This window comes from Glandiceps talaboti, chromosome 7 (genome assembly GCF_964340395.1).
Source record: "Glandiceps talaboti chromosome 7, keGlaTala1.1, whole genome shotgun sequence".
NCBI classification, from domain to species: domain Eukaryota; kingdom Metazoa; phylum Hemichordata; class Enteropneusta; family Spengelidae; genus Glandiceps; species Glandiceps talaboti.
Genome location: NC_135555.1, coordinates 261,432 through 283,832, shown reverse-complemented (window position 1 = coordinate 283,832; position 22,401 = coordinate 261,432). Strand labels below are relative to the sequence as shown.

Here is a 22,401-nt window from a genome sequence, read left to right as displayed (position 1 = left end):
CTCGCCGGTTGTGACCATTTCGGTAATCTCCGTGACAATATCGGTCATATCGGAAAACCCCGTAGCATTCCACCAATCAGGAATCGCCATATCACATATAGACAAATGATCACGTGACAAGACGTGGAAATAAAAATACGACTTGCCGGGTGAGATCGTAGGGTTACATTTTCGTCATACTTTCTCACAAAGGGCGGAGTTACAGCGCAGTCCGTCGTCGGTGTGATTGCCTAGCTACTCAGAGATTTAATTCGGTTGTGTTAATCCACTTTTATCGCCACAGTTTTCTGATCGTCGGCGTTGTTTGGCTACCATTTCCACCGTACGGGAAGATCATCACATTCACTGTGGACAGTGTGGTGAAGCCAGGTTCTTGCAGTACAAGTCCAAAGTCTGGCATTTGTTGTTTTGGTACCGCGAACCAGACCCTTGTCTTAAGCATTGAAATAACTGTATTGATGTTCCCGTCGTCAATTGATTGCAAGTTTATAACAATCATTTAGTGGATATAATCTTATCCAAGTGCTCAACAGAAATATACACTGTTCATAATATCAAGTTATCAACACAACATGGACCCTTTTCAAACCATTACTCTGGTTGTGAAGGCACCTAATCAGAAAATTGACGACCAAACAGTGGAATGTGCAGCAGGCTGGACAGTTAGAAAACTGAAAAATCATTTGGCTGAGGTTTATCCAAGCAAACCAGTAAGTGTATATCGATAGCTATGTATTTTTTAAAGGAAATACTGTGTGAAAATACCGCTTTGTAAACCACAGTTAAACCGGAAGTAGTCAAAGTTTTTAACTTTGATGTATTATAATATGCATAACTACTCTGTATAAGTTGACGTGTCATTAAAATTTATCGACGGTACAATTACAACGTCAGATAAATTTGCAGTATGGTCCATAACATCATCATCTAAATTCAACAAAAATAAATAATTTTGATATTTTTGTGCTTACTGTACTGATGTCAAAAGGGAAATTAATTAATGTAAACATTGATGTGATGCAACACTGTCACTGCACTTGTCGATGTCTGTTAGTGCATGGATCAAGATCCATGGTTAGTGTTGTAAATAGAGATGTGTACCACTCCTGACTTAGGGTATATTTGATATTAAACACAAAGTAATATTTTCATTAATGTACCTGGAGATTACTAACTTTAACAGCAGACACACTTTAAAAATGTAATATTTTCCCTACATATGTCACTGTATTGGATTTATGAAATGGTATATATAAATGATACCATATTTTATTTTCAAAGGTATGCTTCAGTAGAATGCAAAGTAATTTATGTATGTAATGAATTTATGCCAGATTGTACAATGAAAAATGACACTTAAAAGTGGATTGTCACTTTAATGCAATTATAAGAGAGAAGATACTAGAATACCAACATGTTGTAATACAAAGTCATATGGTGAATACATTCTCATGAGCAGCGTCCCTGTTATGGAACGGTATTCATTTGTACATGTACCACTTGAACTTTGTTCATCACCTACTGTCAATAAATTCAAGAAGGATATCAAGATGTATCTGTTTGCAAGAGCTTTCTAACTTTTTACAACAGTCTACTAACTATTGTTCCTGTTCAGTGCTATAGAACACTACATTATGTTGGATTTTGGCGCTATACAAATTCTTTTGATTGATTGATTTACCTTATATCCTTCCCTTTGTAAACTTTGCCATTCCTTATCTTGAGTTAATAATCCAGAGTCTATTTTAGACCATACAATCATCTTATGAACATTTCTTACCTTTGTTTTTATTTTAGCATGAAAAGGATCAGAAACTCATATACTCGGGACAGCTCCTATCAGATCATTTAACTTTAAAAGACATTTTGAGACAGGTGAGTTGCACTTCAAATATTATTGTGAGAATGTTAGTTGCTGACAAATCATTTTAATCACCATCAAATTAACATTTTCAACAAGCCCCTTCATTGTTTGAAAATGGAAGTTTAACATTTAAAATGCCTTTAGCTATAGTCATGAAAATATATAATATTATTTCTTGTATAAGATGAGAACCACAGTAATAGCAAGGAAAATGTTGTTACACTACTCAAATAATAATTTAGTCCAAATACAAAAATAGGGGGAAATGACTCCATACCAGTGAAACGGAAAAGATAGATTTTTGATATCTAGGTTTGAAACCCTTACAAAGGCCTTTTGGAACTTGTTAGATTACACAGTTAGTATAACAACAACTCCTACCATTTTGGATTCTGTGTAACATATGGAACCTAACAACAAGTGTAGTGCTATATTATGCAATGTTATCAACATAAAAAAAAAAAAAACAGATTCCAATATTTTGAAGTCATAGAACAAAGTTATTAAAATTTCTGGTATGATGTGAGTTGAACAAACTACCATCAAATTAGGTGATATATAACATAATAGAGTGAAATGTATTTATATGTTGATTGTCAGACCCATTGAGACCATATATGTATACCTATCAATAATCATACATGTAGCTATAAACTAGTATAATTTAATGAATAAATAAATAAATACAATATTACCATGTGCAGTTACTAACCTTTGGCATGAACCATTATATCCTGATCTTCTAAAGTTCAAACTATTTCAAAGTGTTGTCAAAATCTACACAATAGATCATAGAACTGTTTTATCCAACTTCATTTATGGTTTGATGTAGGTCTGGCTGATACACACTCATAACCATTGTGAATCATTGTGAAAACCAAGCCTTAGCATTGTCAATACTTTTTATATGTAAGTGTTTGTATGAACTGTACCATGGAAGATAAACATGTCACAATGATGAATTCACTAATACGTGTACATTTTAGTCTGACAATGGAGTTCTTGACAAGTATCATATATTGTGTGCATACTAGGTCAAGACTTTGTCTCAATTTCAGAGATACATGTATAGGGATATGTTACAACAATGGAGTTCTTGACATGACATAACCCTTGTTTAAAGGCTAAAAGCATAATAAATAATTTCTGTTATGAAATAAATATCCATTGAATGTGTTAGGATTGTGTGTATATGTGCTATTGCCTTACCAAACAATGTGTGTATGTGTGCTATTAAAATGAAGTGACAGTTGGTTTTGATAGGTTTGTCAATGATTTGTGTAAGTTGTGTCAGTAAATCTTGTGTATTTTATAGCAACAATGGCAGGGATGTCAACTTGATCCTATCCCAGCTGTCAAAAGCAGCAAAAACTTGATATTTGTGTACATGTAATGCAATTGTTCAAATTCTATTCTTGATTCTGATAGTATGAAGGAAGTTCTGCACACACAGTTCATCTTGTATGCGCATCCAATATGAATAACCATGGTACAAGTCCTAGAAGTAGCAATAATGGTAATACCAATGGTAACATCAGACACAATAATTCTGTAAACCAACCAACCAATGGCAGTGACTCCACCCTTCGTCAACGTAATACAGCAAATGCACAAAGCAATGTCAGCTATCAACAACAACAACAGCAGCAAATGCCACCACAGGCTTTCAACCCATATGGGTGAGTCAAATCTAGGGAAACTAGAATTTACAAACAATGCAACTCGCTCATTTGTCTTTATTTTTAGCACAACTGAACTGATAAGGTTCAGTAGTGCTATAGGTATGGTGTGGTGTCTGTCCATCTGTGTGTGTGTGTGTGTGTGTGTGTGTGTGCGCGCGCGCATGCGTGCATGCATGTGTACGTGACTTAAACTCAAAAACCACCGGACCATTTGCCTTGGTATGTGGTGGGGACCATTACTTTTGGTGTCTAGTTGGGAAATTGTTCAAAGCTAAATGATTGCATCACAGGTGTATGATTTACATAAAAAAATAACATTTTTTTGTCAGAAACTACTGGGCAGATTGGTCTGAAATTTGGTGGGAACATGCTTAGGGGTGCATAGATAGATGTTCATGATAGATGATTCCATCAGTAATATGCAAATAGGGCTAAAAATGTCTCTGGTCAAAAATCTTTTATTCCACAGCTACTGAGCAGATATCGCTGAAATTTAATGGGATGCACTTGTGATGTACAGATGAAAGAATAGTAAGCATGTAACAATCTCATCAGTGATGTGCAAGTTAGGTGCAAAAATCTGAATTTTGATGAAAAAAACTTATATTTCAAAAAGTACTTGGTCAACGAGACTGAAATTTGGTGAGATGTTTCTAGAAGTGTTACTCTGCAGATTTTGTTCAAAACATTTTGACACAATTGGCCCTAGCAACCAACCATGACCATGCCCTTAGCAACAACCAAATGCCAGTGTATTTTGCTAAAGTAGAAAATAGACAATAAATCATAAAAGAATAATATTGGTAGTTGTAACACTCTTACAGATAATCATGTATTTTACTGTCAAATGTAATGATTGCCACCATTAATTAAAAGTAAGTTATTTCTTTGTACAGTAACTACAACTACATGATGCAGTTCCAACAACAACAACAGCAGCAGCAGCAACCTGCAAATATGCCCAACTATATGACACCATATCAACAGCAGCAAGCTATGTGGATGCAGCAAATGTACATGCAGCAGATGGCACAGTACATGCAATAGTAAGTTATGTGACTCTTTTATTAAAATGTTATGATAAAGTGAACCATTCATAGGAGCTATACAGAATGTAAATCTGGCCAGGCACTTGGCAAGTCCAGAGTAATATTACTCTACATAATAGTAGATTCTATGGATGTAAACTCAACTGTTAAATTCATATTGATGTTCTCAACAACTTTGTGTGTGTACCTGTCCTTGATATCAAAGGGTTCATATTATAGATTTTCTTTCATAGTGGAATCGTTAAGTTTAAAGAAAAACTCTTGATGACAAAGATAATGGGACTTCATATTTCCATGATCCACTTGATGATCTTACACGGGGTATTTATGTATTTTGATGTTTTTCTTGTAGCATGTCTCAGAGTGGAATGCCACCAATGCCAGAAAACCCAATTGAAGAAACCGAAACAAATCAAAATGTAGTTCCACCACAAGTGGCCAATGAAAATCGAGTTAACAACCAACCAGCAAATCAAAATGTTCGCATGAATGCAGGTGTTGGTGGTCCACCAATGGATGATGATGAGGATGATATCAACCGTGATTGGCTGGACTGGGTTTATGTTTTATGTAGATTTTCACTTCTTCTCAGCATTGTATATTTTTATTCATCAATTGACCGCTTTTTACTGGTTATGGGATTTGTTGCAATAATGTATCTGTAAGTATTCAGATTTGTGTTTTCCCATTTTATAAAAGTTTGTTATTTCTGTGTGATGCACTTCTCAATTATAATATGTAGTTGTAATACTTGTATGTAAAGATTTATATTGCCCCCTTTATGATGGAATTGCATGGTACAACACACAGATGCATGGAGACACAAATGTGTTAAAACTGCAATAATAATATGAAATGAATTGTGAAATGTATGTAGATGATAGTATACGTCATTCATGATATAACTACATGATTAAAATACAAATGAATATTCATGGACTCTTGGTTCATACTTAGTAATAAAATTTCTACTCATGGAGTCAAAATATTTCTTGGAAGTGAATCCCACTTTTTCACCGACATCTCATCAGCATTTCAGGGGTATTGCACCCCTGATGATACTGACAAGACATCTGGTGGTATTGCACCCCTGACAATACTGACAACACATTGGGGGGAAGTAAACTTGGAGACTGACTTTGAAACCAATACTAGTAATTTATCAACATCTATGTAAACATTTTTGCCAAAAAAGTTGACATTAAATTATTCTTTGTCTTGCAGTTATCAAGGTGGATGGTTTAGAGTACGTCGTAGACAGGTTCGCCGTGTTAATCGAGTTGAACCACAGCAGCCTGTCAATCAGCCAGAACAACCAGCAGCAGTGCCACAACCACCTCCACAGGAAGTACCAGAACAACCTGTACAGGAACCACCACAGGAACAGAATGAGAACATTAATAATGAGGAAAGTACTAATACAGATCAAACTACAGATAGTGAAAATACAGGTTCTGATATTGTGGAAGAGGAAGTTCAACCTGGTGCTATGGAAACAGCATGGAACTTTGTTTCATCATTTTTCACCTCCCTCATACCACAGGGACCAGAGTTTCCAAACTGAAAACTTGAAAAACAAATGTTTGACTGTGAAATGCTGGATACAAATGTAAAAAATATATTTACTCATTATCCTTGACAAGGAATACAAAACTTCAAAGGACAGATAGCTACATGTACCAGGAAATAGTAGTTACAAGACAATGAAATTTAGCTTCCAGTGCAGAGTTGTTTTCCCATTTCAAATTTGGTACATGTTTGATAGCAATGTATGTAACAGCACTATAAAGTGAGAGACAAATAAGATGTTATATCTCAAGTGTATGGATTTTCAGATGGTCTGGTTCATAGTGAACTTTGCAGTAATATAAAGTCACTAGGACTGTACTTGAATGAACTGTTCAAATATTTTATTTTGCCCTGTGTTTAACTTGTTACTTTGCTATTATCATGAAATCATCATCAAATACTCTTTATTCGAAATTTTCATCCTGCTCCAGTCGGTGACTGCAATGCGAATTTCCAGCAAACTTGTTGTACTACCGTAGGTTTCATTAAAAAGGATATAAAGAACTCAACAGTATTTCTTCAGATTTAATTGAACTGTTGGAAGAAGAATGTCGATTGGATATATGAAATTTTCACAAGATGGCTGCAAGGTTTCTCACAAAGAAACAAACTAGACCTTACCTCATTAATAACACTTATTATAAATGCCCGATCTTCTACCGGTATATTCCATAATCGGGATAGACTGTATTAATCTCACTTTACTTGGTCCCGAGTTTTAGCTTATAATTTATTTTGAGTTTTATGTTTCATCAAAAATAAAGTTCAGGTACAGGACTTCGTAAATGCCATGATTTTATTTTATTTTATTTTACGGAACTCAAAGTACATCTGAATTATGATAGCTGAAATATACTTGTTACAAGATGTATTTGCCAGTTCAGATTACATAGAGATAATACATTTTACTTCACTGTATTTTGAAAGATAGTGAAGATACCAGCATTTGTTTGTCTATTCTTAAAATCATCATGATAAACTAATTAAGTCAGCAATTTCATTTACATTAGGTATGTGGATTTATATTGAAATCAAAAGTTCTGTAATAGACATTTTATGAGAAAAAGGACTGCCATATTGATCACCAACTTGAATGTAAGAAATTTAATATCCTGTTATTTTTTTGTCAACTAAAACGCATAATGTTGTATAGTTGTGGTACTTTATATTTATCATTCACACAGGCTTTACACTGCAGTTTTCATATTTCAACATTCTTGTTTGCTGACAATGAATATGAAAATGGTTTTCTTTCTCAGCATGCAAAGCATTTGATAGAACTATATATCAAACATGTAACAGAGGAGTAAATCCTTAATTGATGAACTTACTGCTTAACTCTGTGATATAAATATATAAAGTCCATCTAAATGAACACATATTGTAATACTTTCTGTGTTATGCCAACATCATAAATATTTACTGATCAATCCTCCGTTAATACTCAGAATTTAGTTCTGTTGATTTCCTGTGGTCAGTATTTGTATTGGGAGTGTTATAAAACAGCATTTAATTTTGAAGTTATGTCAGACAGTGCTGCATGTACTTGTGTACACTGACACAGTATACGTAATTAGTAATGAGCTACAGCAATCATGTGAATCAGTGAAAACTATATATAATTGCTGAGAGAGGTATTCCTAGTTAGATTTCATTTCCACTATACAAGACAAGCTTGATAAAAAATAAGTGTATATAATTGTATGTAGGTGCTATATATTATTCTGTACAGTTTCATCAGGAAAGTCTGGATCTGAATGACTTTTCATTGTTTATGATTTCTACAAATAAGTTTATGTTTGAAGCTCATGTATAATGGATAATAATGTATTGGTATCATAATAAGAATGTGGTAATAAACCATCACACAAGTATTTGTTCACTTACCAGTTTTGTACAATGTATGATTTTGATGGATGTAAGCAGTTTGTCTTTAATTCAGAAAGCGTCATCAGCGAGCATTTCTTTTAAAAAATGAAAAAGTCCATGAAATGTGAGGATCAACCATCTCAACCTCTCACAGACACACGCACACGTTATCTTTCTGTCTAGCAAATACATTTACAAACCACTTCATTTATATGGTGCCACAAAGCTATTTCAGTAAACTGGTCTAAATATTTTAACTTCCTCAATCAATAGAACAAAGACAAAATGAATCTAAGTTTACCGACATTATTGGGTTGCTTGAACCACCCTCTCACTGACCGTATTTATGAGTATTTTAAACTTGCAGTAACTTTCCTTAAAGTCGGCCATTTACATACTGTAGAGGCAAAAACATTGACTGGCATTTCTTCTATCATGCCATTACATTACCTGGAGTTGTGCAAGGAACCTGGACGCTTTTAATGGTAAATTGGCCAGATAAATTACTCTCCACACACCGATTTCATCTGGTAATTAACTAAACTTCTTTGTTTTGAAACTAATGTTGCCACTGAGTCTGGCAACACTCCTGGCCTACTCTGGAATGTTTATAAAAACTTCTGATAAACATTCTTCAAATACTAATTTTTTTTTAGAGGGATAGCTGCTTCATGGTATGTAGGTTTTGATTTTTAAAAAAAACTTTTGTTCACCCACACTGTAAAATGAGATAGGACTTACAAATATTAGTATACAGTCAAACGGTCAAACTGGTAAGACAATATAGTGAAAGTAACCAGAATGTGAGAGAGTCTACACATGCACAGGGTGCTGTATGTTCAGAGGGCACACTGCATTTGAAAGCAAATTTTATTTACATTCATTTACCTAGTATAGTATGTTTGGTACAAAACTGTATATGAAATACACATAATTTATGGCCAAAAATAGAAATACAACATATGCTAGTTTGGGGCATTTCATGTAGGATGTATGTTTGTACCGTAGCTTTTTAGACCTTGTCACTGTAGATGTGAGGTTATGCAATTCCAGCAATAGCATTCTGTTGATGCCACTTTGGAAAGGTAGTAAGGAGAACACTGAACAGTATACAAATGACAAGATATATCTCAAGACTTTCAATAAACTGTAATTTATTGTATAACGATTTCCATCAAACTTACTGTATTGTAGTCTGTTTTGACAACCATACATAGATAGATAGATATCACCAGAAAAGTATGATATCAGCTTGCAAGTATTTCATCACCTTGACAGATGATGAAATAGGAATAAAGTAACAATAACCAAGTTACAATACTTTGATAGGTCAGACACAGTGTGTTGTAATGACACTTCTATAGAATTAGGTACCTAACTGAATAACATACCTTCTGAATATCTCTAATTAAAATTGCTGGCATAAATTTCTCAATAAAAATGTTCAAAATACAGCTTTACATTGAAGGATACATATTGAAGGTTTTACGTCATAATTTTGTCCAGGATACCAAATTGTCTTTTTTCATGTGTTGCTTTTTTTGCTCCGACTCTATCCTATAGTTTTCTCAGCATTTTGCTATGTCTTATGTTCATGTAAGTTTCTGCAATCTTCATGGGAGGGAATCTCCATTTGAGATGACATCTACTGAAAATAAAAATACCTCTATTCTAACGTTTCATACAGACTTTCAAGCCACGTTACTATCAAATTGAACCTTTTCTAAAATATCCAAGAAGACTATGCCAGACTGAAAAGAAAAACAAAGAAACATATTGATAACATTAAAAATGTCGCCAAAATAAAATCTTAAAAAAAATCAGTATTTATCAGATTCATAATATAAAAGAAAATAAAACAACACATTTTCCTAAAAAGTCAACAGCAGGATTTTCCTCGCACTTAAAATGGCTATCTTCCATAGTTCACTGCTAACACACTACTGTGCCTTCTCTGCATAAAATAATCCCCATCTCTGATCACCTGCAGCACAGCGTTTCAGTTTACTGTTCCATCCATCCATCAAATACTGATAGTCTTCCTCAGAAAACTCCTAGAAACAAAATCATATCACTATTTATTTTATATCATATTTACTATTAAGATTAAAGGCAAAATATAAGTGACCACATTATGTTTTTATGAATATTCTAAAACTTTCCCAGACTTTTTTAAAATAAACTCCTTGCACCTTATTATTCCAATATATACTCCTATATTCATTACTTCATTTGGTACAAATATAAACAATGACTCTTTCACTGTGGTATAGTACCAAGGCAGAAAGGGAGCCAAATTTGTTACGTCAAATTATTGGATTAGGGAATTCATATAAGAAATTTTTTAAGTACATGAGATGCCTAGGTTTTGTACTGACTTACAGCATGTAGTTGGTTTCCTACTAACTTCTTTAGAGTGTAAGTTTTCACAACAGAGCCATACAAATATACAAACCTTCAAAAATTCATCTTTATTCTCCATCAATCTTTTCTTCTCTCTCTCAAGTACATCTACAAATTGTTTAGTCCTGTCTTCAGCCTTGACAGTGATAAACCCAGCTGATTCAATTAACTGAAAACAAGAATAACATTATATCTAAGTTTCTAAATTTGCTTTTTACATCACTGATTTGCCATGACAACCCAACTCCTTACTCCAAGTAACATTGATTTACCAACACTTGAGGATATCAATACATTTGTCCAGTGTAACTTTTATTATGACTACCCTTGTCTCTGTTTTGTAAACTAAAACTCAGATCTAATGCAAGTTGCATATACCTTGTGATGTGTACTTTAATCGGGATATTACCCTCTCTGTGCTGTAAACTAAACTTTAGATGTATTACAAGTATTATATACCTTGCCGTGGTCCTGTGGTGTTTACAGTATATACCCTCTCTATGCTGTAAACTAGCACTTAGTAGCATACCTTGCCATAGTCCTTTGGTGTGTACAGTATATACCTTCTCTGTGCTGTAAACTAGCACTTAGTAGCATACCTTGCCATGGTCCTGTGGTGTGTACAGTACATACCCTCTCTATGCTGTAAACTAGCACTTAGTAGCATACCTTGCCATAGTCCTGTGGTGTGTACAGTACATACCCTCTCTATGCTGTAAACTAGCACTTAGTAGCATACCTTGCCATGGTCCTGTGGTGTGTACAGTACATACCCTCTCTATGCTGTAAATAGCACTTAGTAGCATACCTTGCCATGGTCCTGTGGTGTGTACAGTACATACCCTCTCTGTGCTGTAAACTAGCACTTAGTAGCATACCTTGCCATAGTCCTGTGGTGTGTACAGTACATACCCTCTCTATGCTGTAAACTAGCACTTAGTAGCATACCTTGCCATAGTCCTGTGGTGTGTACAGTACATACCCTCTCTATGCTGTAAACTAGCACTTAGTAGCATACCTTGCCATAGTCCTGTGGTGTGTACAGTACATACCCTCTCTATGCTGTAAACTAGCACTTAGTAGCATACCTTGCCATAGTCCTGTGGTGTGTACAGTACATACCCTCTCTGTGCTGTAAACTAGCACTTAGTAGCATACCTTGCCATAGTCCTGTGGTGTGTACAGTACATACCCTCTCTGTGCTGTAAACTAGCACTTAGTAGCATACCTTGCCATAGTCCTGTGGTGTGTACAGTACATACCCTCTCTATGCTGTAAACTAGCACTTAGTAGCATACCTTACCATACTCCTGTGGTGTGTACAGTATATACCCTCTCTATGCTGTAAACTAGCACTTAGTAGCATACCTTGCCATAGTCCTTTGGTGTGTACAGTACATACCCTCTCTGTGCTGTAAACTAGCACTTAGTAGCATACCTTGCCATAGTCCTGTGGTGTGTACAGTATATACCCTCTCTGTGCTACATATTTCTTGAAATCTATAGAATGATTCTCCTCTGGTCCACAACAATAATCACTTATCAGTAGTTTGCCACCAGGTTTGGTCCATTTCTAAATGTCAAAAAATAATCAATATTTATCTAAGAAATGGTAGCATGTATATCTCCTTTGATATGTTTACGTACGACAAATAAAACTGAAAGATCTTTACACTGCACTGTAAGAAATAGTAATTTTAAGTCCTGTGACTTCGTCAATACACATTAGTACTAGACTAGTTGTTTGAAACACAGAAATTGTTAATTTCAGGAGATATATTATATATATATCAGCCATCAGCCAAAATGCATTTATTCCTGAGTTAAAACTACATAACAGCAAACATCATAATTGTTACAATATTAGCCATTGTGATGCTATTTCAGTGTATTATATTTACCAAAAAAGTTGAAAACAAGGCTGGTTTATCTGGAATGTGAAGAATTGTATCTCTACTATACACCACATCAAATGAGCCTTCTGGGAAATCTCTTTTGGTGATGTCTGACACCTCAAATTGTACCTATATACAAATAACAGATAAGAGTCACAAGAATAAAACAAACTAGTAACATAATGTTTCACAGTTGTATCAAACTCTTCAATATCAGCAATTTGTCATTTTTCAAAATGAAATAAAAATTCACTCTCATCAAAAACATAAGGGTTGCACACGAATGAGGGTTGAAGGGAAATGTTTTGGATCCAGGATTAATTCTTACATTGTACATATGTTCATGGTTGTTGGTATTTGTATAAAATGAATTACAAAATATGTTCCAGGCACTTCCCTATTTCTACATAACTCCACAAGTGAATTTAAGACAAGGCACAATAAAACTTAAAGAAGAAAGAGTTACAATAGCAGCTAGTTTCACCATAGAGGGCAGTGTCTTAAAGAAATAAGTACATCGATAAGAAAATAAGACTCTCCTACCTTTGGATTTCCCTTCTGCTCTGAAGACCTTTCCATTGCAACCTCAATCATATTACATGACAAGTCCACTCCTAAAACACTGGCACCATACGTCTGTTCAATAAGTAATTAAAAATTAAAAAACAGACAGTTGTAAATGTATTTTGGGGGGAAAATATCAAACCATGGTGACTGTTTACAACAAACACCTTAACCCCCCAAAATAAAGTTTTGTATTAGTAATATTAAAATAACAATAATATTTGACTAAGTTCAACAACTACTATATTGTGTCATGCATCATGCTTTGTAATGTTTGTGTTGTTCAACACAAATGTAGGAATTATTAAAATAGAAGAACTTAAAGGGGAACACCACTTCAGTAAATGAAGACATTTTCACAAACCTTGGGTTCTGGAAAGTCTTTCGTGATTTTGACATAAATTTCACATGACTGCCAAGAAACAATGAAATGGAACTCATATTTCACATTCATTGCCCTAGCAGTGGTCCAGCATTGTCTCATAAGAGTTTATAGCAGACATAAGCAATTGGGAATCATGAATGTTACTTGTTCATCTAATACATATGCATGTCACTGACTCCAATGATGCAACACTGGATCACTGATAAGATAGTCATACAAAGAACAATAAATGTGAAACAATTCAGATTCAATTTGGTGTTTCTTGGCAATCACATGAAATTTATGTGATAAACCAAAGTTTATGAAAATACCTTTATTTCCTGGGGTGGTGTTTCCCTTTAAAGAAGAGAAAACAAAGTAAATGTTGGTAAAACAATTTGGAAGTCACTGATCCATTTGATTTAGACACTGTTAATTGTCTATGCACCCATCAAAGTCAAACTTACAAATTGATAACATTCAAAATATGATAGAGACAATCAGCGGTGATGGCTTTAAATTGCGTTTCAGTTGATGTACATTACCTTTGCCATATAGAAGTCACCACCTCCAATACCACATCCAACATCCATTACTTTCTGTCCAGGCTGTAGATTCAACATGGCTACAAACTCCTGTAAAAGTGGCATAAATCACGACTGGTAATTTACAGATACACTACTTTCATTTTTCAACATTTCTCCCTTTACAGTTATACTTTTTGAGTTTTCCACTGAGCCTACCTACTAGCTGAAGTTTTTTTCAGCTTTATTTTCAGTTGCTTTTTTTAAAAATCTTTTTCCTTCGTATTCATTATAGCAACTTTACAATATTATCTGCTAAATTTTGTCTTTCTTTATCAGGAAATCTTGTACCTGTGGCACTTTTTGTCTCTGAGTCTTATACATTGTATTTGCAAGTTATATCTAGCATACACAAAATATATGAAATCAGAAGGAAATGTTAGATTATAATTTGACTTCAAATGTTGAGTTTGGCATGATCATTATCTTCCTAAATTTCTAGTTAAATAGACTAGTTTGACTTACTTTGGTTGTTTCTGGGCCACCCGTGCTGACATAACCATCGCCAAATATTTTCTCATAGCGTAGAATTCCTTGTTTGGAATACTGTTGGTTGTCAAGGAAAGACTGGAATGTGTTGTAACCATGGTAACTGGCTTTTGCCATCCTCTTCTTTTGAACCAACCAACACAGCTGATTTTGATTTTTCTTTAGCTAAATGTGAGATAATGAATGTAAAGTGTCGAGATATAGTTTGAAATTATTTGCACAAATTGCGATTAAATCTAAAAGAATACTAATTTTTAAAAATTAACTCCTTATAACACATCACATATAGAAGGAATTGTGAACACAAAGTTGTTTTCTAGAATTGAAATTCATGAAAATCTTATGGTTTGTCTACTTGTTCTCCTTTTCACGTCAGGCTTCTATTCAAGTGACCCAAATTTATATGTTCTTTTGATAAAATCCTAGGATCATGTGTTGCACTCTGCCCCGGAAGCTTAGGCATAGACAATACCATTATATGAAAGGGGTGGTACACCATTTATTGAGGGACACAATGGCGAGCTATTTCTGCCAATGTTGTGAGAGTCCACACTCTAGAGGAGCTGAGACTCCTATGACCATATCTTGTTTTCCAATACAGGACTCAAATCTAGCCTAGTAGTGGTGGATAGTTGAGTTTATGATTTGACTGAGTGTAACTACATATTGTATTACTGTATCTGATATGAATATACAATGAACAATGTATCATTATGTTTTAACATTAAAAACATGATATCAATATTTTCATCAGTTATCAGTCTCTCCATTTCTTATAGATTGACCATTCTCTCCTTAAATTAAATTGTATGCTAATTGTTCCATTAAGGAGCCTTTAGTAAATATGAAGGGGAGTGCTGGGGCTATCAAGCACATTCTGTCATGTAATATGGGGGGGGGGGGGGGGCTGAGGAATCAAGTAGTCTGTCATGTAAGATGGGGAAGGGTTGGGGAATCAAGCATAGTTTGTCATGTAAGATGGAGGGAGGGGACCGTTGGGGAATCAAACACAGTTTGTTATGTACAATGTAAGATGGGGGAAGGGAGCACTGGGGAATCAAGCACAGTTTGTCATGTAAGATGGGGGTAGGGAGCACTGGGGAATCAAGCACAGTTTGTCATGTAAGATGGGGGTAGGGAGCACTGGGGAATCAAGCACAGTTTGTCATGTAAGACATGGGAGGGAGGATTGGGGAATCAAGCACACTTTTTCATGTAAGATGTGAGCACCCTGCAATCGCTAAAGGCTCCCTCAACAGAGAAGTGTTAAGATCAATTTTCAAATTGGAATGTAAACATGGGATAATGACAAGGGGAAACACAAAACTAACATCAACAACATATTAATTCTGATGACTGCCATAGTAACATGAAACTAATTTTTTAGTATACTAACTTTGATGTAGGTTTGTACTGATTTGGTGTAAACCACATCAAATCCCATCACCATGTCTTTGTCTCCATCAATGGCTTGAGACACACTCTGGAACAATGCATTGTATAGACTTGGTGAACGGTAAACTGATGGATTCACATTACGTTTTCTGTCACCTGTAAAAAACAGAAGAACAAAAACGAATCATACACATTTCTTAATTCAATTAAAAAAGCCTGTTGAGGTCTGAAACTAGTCAAGATTCATGTTATTTTTGGACCTATTTACAACTAAATTATACAGAAATAGACACTGTAAAACTATATGTATTATGGTAAGACTTTCATCATAAATTTTGAAAATTTCGTTTTTTTAATTCAAACTTTACATTTAAAGTTAGGGAAGCAACCTCGCAGTTGAAATAGTTCTGCTGTTTTTCAAATTTTTGTTGTTACAAAAATGGTACAGGAGATGGAAGGTAAATCTCTGGATGTTGTAATCATTGTATACAAATAGTTCAACTATGCTACAATAAGAAATAACCATAGTGGTCAAGTGTTTGTGTTTCCCATGTCAAGATGACCTATAAACCAGTGGTCAAACACTTCCCTACAAAACACATTATTTGTTCACTCTATGAGCATACTGAAAATTGTTCACTACTATGAATTTATTTTTTCCAGTTTGGGTTTTGGAAAGAATGTTTTTAGTATATCTTCGCATCAGCACTTACTCATAAGGTCGTATCTGCCTATACAATTGCATAGCAGATACAACTTTTCTGCACTGATGCGACAATGTATTATTTGCTGGTGAAGGCACTAATTATAGAAGTGTTGGTTTGGTTCAAAATTGTACAGTGATTATTCTATGGTTAGAGATGACAGAAATGATCATGACAATTGTTGCAAACTGCATATTACTAAATGCAAGGTCAATTATGGTGCCATATTAGTTGTCCTATTGGAAATAAGTTGTTTACATTTTAAATATGTTTCCAATCTTTCTATCAAAACGGGGCTGATAAAAATTAAGTACTTCAGTTGAGTGTTCTGTAACTTAATTGCCAGGTTATGATTTTCAACCATTTTGGTGATAAACTCACCTACTAGATAGTATCAGGATAATAAACAAATCCATGGTAATGATAATAATTTAATGTTGTGTTACTGTATTTTTTCAATTCATACCTGATTGGTGGAAACAAGATTCCCTAAAAAACATAAAACCATCCTCTTTCAGCCAAGATAATGCATTTTTTGCCAACTGTAACACTTCGTCATCAGTCAAGTACATCATCAGCCAATTAGAGAACACCACATCAAAGCTGAAAGGTTGAAGGTCAAAGGTTAAAAGTCAAGTACATCATTATCAAACCAACTAAAAAACACCATATCAAAGCTGAACAGTTGAAGGTTACTTGCCAATGACTTATCAAAAGCAACACACCAGAAGCCTTATTAAAGAGCATGTCACTCGATCCCTCCACACCCCTGTACAACTGTAAAATGGTATTACCCATTTAAATAAGATTTGCAAATATGATATGTAATGGTCAAAAGTTCACAGGAAAATATAACAATAAAGTTTATGCTTCCAAAGTCTAAGGATAAGAACAAGATTGTTGTCAGTAAACTTAATTCCATGTTTGCTATGTAAGCATTCCAGGGTAGCATCAAGAGATGTTTATCTATCCATAGACCAATGAGATTTGGTGTTAACTGTTTTGTTGTATTTATTAATTTAATGGCATATGAACAAATTATACATAGGGACAATCATAAGAAGAGGTCCAATAATACACACAATGGGTTCAGCTAATCTGTCAATTTGAAAACCAGTCGTAGGTAACTACAATATATCTACTATCACGTTTGTGAACCCAGTACCTGAGGAAGGTTAGCTGGTAAGATTTCCATACCATGTACTTTAAATTTACAAACTGAAGAAAGAACTAGTAGGTTTAATCTATTCTTGAGTGTTTGTAACAAAAGTGACAATTCATCATTTATAGATCAATTTATTTCATCATACCTGTTTTCTAGGAGTTCCATTTCAGTGACATCTGCCTGAACAAACTCTGCATTTTTGTGATGTCCATTGATTTGCTGGTTCTTTTGAATGAACGATTCCATAAAATCCACGGCTGTCACATGTGAAGCTGCCGCTGCTATGCTTCCAGTAAAACGTCTGCCAAAAAAATGATAGAAACAATAAATAGTATTTGGTACAATATGAATAAACTCAGCTGAAAAGTCTCAGTTAAAGGAAAGCTCAGTTGCATAGAACACTATTCTATTCTTCATCTCATTTCTGCCATCTGAAATAGGTTATACATGTATATGTATCATTTGTGATCATTACAGATTTATAAAATTGCAGAATATAGAAGAGTTACAATCGGACCAAAAAAAAGGTTGGAAAATGTCAAATCTCAATCCTATCCCAGCTCTTAACTCCAAATCTGAATCCTATTCCAGCTCCTAATTCCAGATTTCTTTCCCTCCAAATTCAGGAAGCACTAGTCTTACCCTATTCCAGCTCCTAATTCCAAAACTCTCTTCCCTTCAAATGCAGGAAGTAGAGAGAGTATCTCAGGCTTCTCCATCTGATTCAAAGTTTGTGCTTTTGAATCCAGCATCATCTCTTCCAGAGTTGCATCTTTGGAATGAACCTTCCAGTAGTCAATCATGACATTGCGAGATTCATCACATGTTTCTGTTCACCAAGATAAAAAAGACAATATCAATATACTGTAACTTTGAATATATTTAATACAACAAAAACAATATCAATATACTGTAACTTTGAATATATTTAATACAACAAAAACAATATCAATATACTGTAACTTTGAATATATTTAACACAACAAAAACAATATCAATATACTGTAACTTTGAATATATTTAACACAACAAAAACAATATCAATATACTGTAACTTTGAATATATTTAACACAACAAAAACAATATCATTATACTGTAACTTTGAATATATTTAATACAACAAAAACAATATCAATATACTGTAACTTTGAATATATTTAACACAACAAAAACAATATCAATATACTGTAACTTTGAATATATTTAACACAACAAAAACAATATCAATATACTGTAACTTTGAATATATTTAAATACAACAAAAACAATATCAATATACTGTAACTTTGAATATATTTAACACAACAAAAACAATATCAATATACTGTAACTTTGAATATATTTAAATACAACAAAAACAATATCAATATACTGTAACTTTGAATATATTTAAATACAACAAAAACAATATCAATATGCAGCAGCTGTAACTTTGAATATATTTACACTGAATTTAAACAGAACCTGGAACACATACTAATGTTTAAATACTGTCAAACCACCACAGGTTGATTCAACTTCATTTCCTGCTTGGAGAGTATGCAAATCAGTTCATATTTATGCACGCCACATGACACCATGTGACTTAAATATGCTAATTTCTTATACTATACATATGGTAACCATTGGTTGTTTTTTTTTGTTAATTTGGCAGTTTATTTGATGATACAAGTGAATCCAACCTGACACAAGTTCTTGTACAAAACATTTATCATCTTTGATGAATTATATAAGACAGCGTGTCGATAACGTCATGGCCCTTTCCTGGCTGCAGTGACTGATAAGATTATACTATTGCAAGACCCCTGGAATGATACCCTGGCCTTTAAGTCATTTACATGCATACACACAGACAGACAGACAGACAGACAGACAGACAGACAGACAGACAGACAGACAGACAGACTGACAGACAGACACTACACCTTATAGTTCAGTTGTGCTAAAAAGGTGACAACAATGATACATACATGTGTTTACATTGAAGATGACTCATGAAGTTAAGTTCAAAGTTCAAATTTCAATGTTCAATGTTATGGTGATGTAATCAACTTGATTAATCTGGATAACTTATGATTATATATTAGTTTGTACACAAAAAACTACAAGTTTGGAAAAATAGATTTTAACTGATGTTATTATCTGACAAGTATTTGCTAAATGAACAAACAAAGAAGACCTCAATCTGATGACCCTTGGCTTCCAAACAATGGCCAGAATCATAGAAAGGGCTGTCAACTTTGTCACATGACTGATATAGCAGGTCATCCATTTCAACTACATTTATGAAAACAAAATGATAGCTGTGTCATTGTAACTGAATAACTTGGACACAGTTGAATCAGTTTTCTATTCACAAGTCATGTACACGTTTTACATTTTTAGAAAACATTTCTGACATCTTGCATCAATCCAATGGTACAATCATAACAATGGCACAATTATTTCTAAAAAGGGGAAGTTGAAGTCAAGTATATTTATGGACAGGAAATGAGAGGATTTCTTTGGAGTTTTCACAAAAGAAAAACACAATTTAATTTTCACATCTGATTAGAGCTGAACTTTAATATTTGAAACAATTTTACTTCTAACACATAAGATGATAAAGCTCCACATGTCCAAACTAACTAGAACTGTTGCATATATGGTTCTCATTCAGGACACAACAATCATAACACGTCATCAAGCATTCACTGTGCCTCACACCACTAACGAATTCTTTTTAGTGGTACATGGTCTGAGACCATACATACTATGTATTTGGATTCAGTTGAGACACATCCTCTTTGCTACATGAAAACACTCATACATATATATTCTGCATATCTATATCATGCAGTACTGTAGCGATTTCGCTATGTCGCTCTTGGTCCTCTGGTTTTTTTTCTTTTTCTTGTTGTTTTTTTTGCAAACCCCGTAAGAAATAAAAAGTAAAACGAAAAATGTTGAGTCACACAAAATAAAATATAAAAAAAAGAATAAAAAGTATTGTAAACAATACCAAAGCTACAATTATTGCATTTATTGCTATTATTTCCATTTCCTAGGAATCGTTTCGTTTGTGATCACTGAAAAAAATCTTTCCTTTCTCAGCACATCGCGTACATTCATCCACCATCCATCCTTGAATATGGTGGTGTTATTTACATACAATGCTTTCCGGGTCATACAATGTACACGTGTACGTATAACATGATCAACAACAAACAATCCGTATTGTACAAACGGCACTCTGCCAGCAGGGCCACGACAATAATCATTAATTCATTACCTATGTACGTTTAAAGTCCACTGCAAAATCAAGGCAACAGATGGTAACAATCAGAATGTTGGAGAAATGGTATTACACTGACTTACCGTTATCGTGACAATAGTCCATCATTTCGACGTTGCCTCAAATACTGTATTTAAAATCAGTCAACTTTGAGCAAGATTCCAGTCAAATAGCGTGGATGGCTTGTCGTGTTCGGGAAAAGCTACGGCTTCTGCAGTTGTGTTGTCTTCCTCTTGGTCTCATCGATTCTACTGACACCAAATCTCCTTATGGTGGGGAGAATTTCACTCCTGCACTGCCGTGGTTGGATGTGTGATCTGTTATTCACCTGGATTGAATGTTAGCCAGCTGATATGATACACTATCATACGATGATGTCATTGTTGGACTATACCATTCAGAGCGAGGGAAAGTGCCACCCTCTCCTGAGTTACATTGCAAATAGGTTGAACGGGGGGGGGGGGGGGTATATGTGTGCTGTGTCTAATTGTTTTCCACTATCCTTAAAATGAGGATATGCTATGCCAACTAATGAAAATCAATACACAAATCGATCAACTTGTTATGAATGCCGAATAAAATTTCACATCAAAATACGCTATTTTTGAGTGTGACATTTATTAATTGTATACATCGACATAGATAATTCCCGTGTTTCATTCGTTATTTTAATACAGCTGTATACGAATGCGTAAAAAAAAGTTCAGCAAATGTTCAGGGTAGGCGTGAAACACTGGATGGGGTCGGGTAACCGGAACAAAACTGTTTTTTAATTAGGCCTGACGAAAATGTTATTTCGCAGTTTTGGTGTATCCAAGTACTCTGGATGGAGCCGGCGCGTCTTGGCTGAGGTCTTGCACGGCGTGGTTTACGACGATGGAACATTTCAAGCACATTGAACTTGTCAAAACATCAACGTCACATTTGAATCACATTGTATCGATTGTCATATCATTACTACTGAGAATTTCGTAAAACGTCATCACGTCATTAATGATGACGTAACTACGTCGAGATGACATTCGCTGCATAAGGATTGGCCAGAAGTTTGAAGGTGTACATAGCATAGCCATAAATGGTGATTGAAACCATTCTCCTTTTTTCATATAAATACAAAACGTGCTTCACTCTCTCACTAAGGCTCTGAGCTCATGTTTGCCTATTTCGACTTCATCTTCGGGTTGGTCGATTTATTCCCACAATTAATGGGGTGTTGCTGATTTGGCAAAGCGAGGCGCTGATGCAGGTTAAACCGGACCCAAGACTATTATCATTTTATTATTATTATTATTACTATATAATATTTATTTAATTATTTTATTTTATATATTATTATTTTATTTCTTGTAAGAAAACGCGCTACACGTGCGTCTCAGTGTGTTCGGAGTGAAGTTTAAAATTGCAATAAAGTAAAGAAAATAACACCACACATAGAGGGACTAAGCTTAGTGTAAAACAGACCCACTAAAATAATTCACATTGTAAAAAAAAAACCGGCAAGTTAAAATCAGTCACTTGAAATGTTGTCTG

At 34.5% G+C, this 22,401-nt stretch overlaps 2 protein-coding genes across 2 annotated transcripts; one reads left to right on the top strand and one right to left on the bottom strand.

The window, feature by feature from the left end:
• Positions 1-130: 130 nt before the first annotated feature.
• LOC144437189 (homocysteine-responsive endoplasmic reticulum-resident ubiquitin-like domain member 2 protein) lies at positions 131-8,030 on the top strand. Its single transcript, XM_078126075.1, has 6 exons — positions 131-710; positions 1,798-1,875; positions 3,293-3,543; positions 4,443-4,592; positions 4,948-5,256; positions 5,820-8,030. Exons 1-6 carry the CDS (start codon positions 573-575, stop codon positions 6,157-6,159), a joined length of 1,266 nt encoding a protein of 421 aa, XP_077982201.1. The 5' UTR covers positions 131-572; the 3' UTR covers positions 6,160-8,030.
• A 1,202-nt stretch (positions 8,031-9,232) lies between these two features.
• Positions 9,233-21,226, bottom strand: LOC144437578 (uncharacterized). The gene is made up of 12 exons (XM_078126545.1): positions 20,955-21,226; positions 18,239-18,425; positions 17,742-17,897; positions 16,898-17,034; positions 15,729-15,883; positions 14,309-14,497; positions 13,805-13,894; positions 12,875-12,967; positions 12,338-12,460; positions 11,875-12,009; positions 10,489-10,605; positions 9,233-10,087 (listed from the first exon to the last, which is right to left on the bottom strand). Exons 1-12 carry the CDS (start codon positions 20,977-20,979, stop codon positions 9,974-9,976), a joined length of 1,521 nt encoding a protein of 506 aa, XP_077982671.1. The 5' UTR covers positions 20,980-21,226; the 3' UTR covers positions 9,233-9,973.
• Between the last annotated feature and the right edge of the window lie 1,175 nt (positions 21,227-22,401).

What these genes read in the sequence shown, in the direction of transcription:
- LOC144437578 (XM_078126545.1), bottom strand. Translation starts at nt 20,979, where the DNA reads ATGATGGACTATTGTCACGATAACG. An exon ending in CACCACAGGACTATGGCAAG is followed by an intron (nt 10,606 to 11,874) that starts GTATGCTACTAA and finishes TCTTGTTTTCAG; the next exon opens with TTAATTGAATCAGCTGGGTT. An exon ending in ATAAAGATGAATTTTTGAAG is followed by an intron (nt 10,088 to 10,488) that starts GTTTGTATATTT and finishes TTTTGTTTCTAG; the next exon opens with GAGTTTTCTGAGGAAGACTA.
- LOC144437189 (XM_078126075.1), top strand. Translation starts at nt 573, where the DNA reads ATGGACCCTTTTCAAACCATTACTCTGGTTGTGAAGGCACCTAATCAG. An exon ending in CAGGCTTTCAACCCATATGG is followed by an intron (nt 3,544 to 4,442) that starts GTGAGTCAAATC and finishes TTCTTTGTACAG; the next exon opens with TAACTACAACTACATGATGC. An exon ending in TTTGTTGCAATAATGTATCT is followed by an intron (nt 5,257 to 5,819) that starts GTAAGTATTCAG and finishes TTTGTCTTGCAG; the next exon opens with TTATCAAGGTGGATGGTTTA.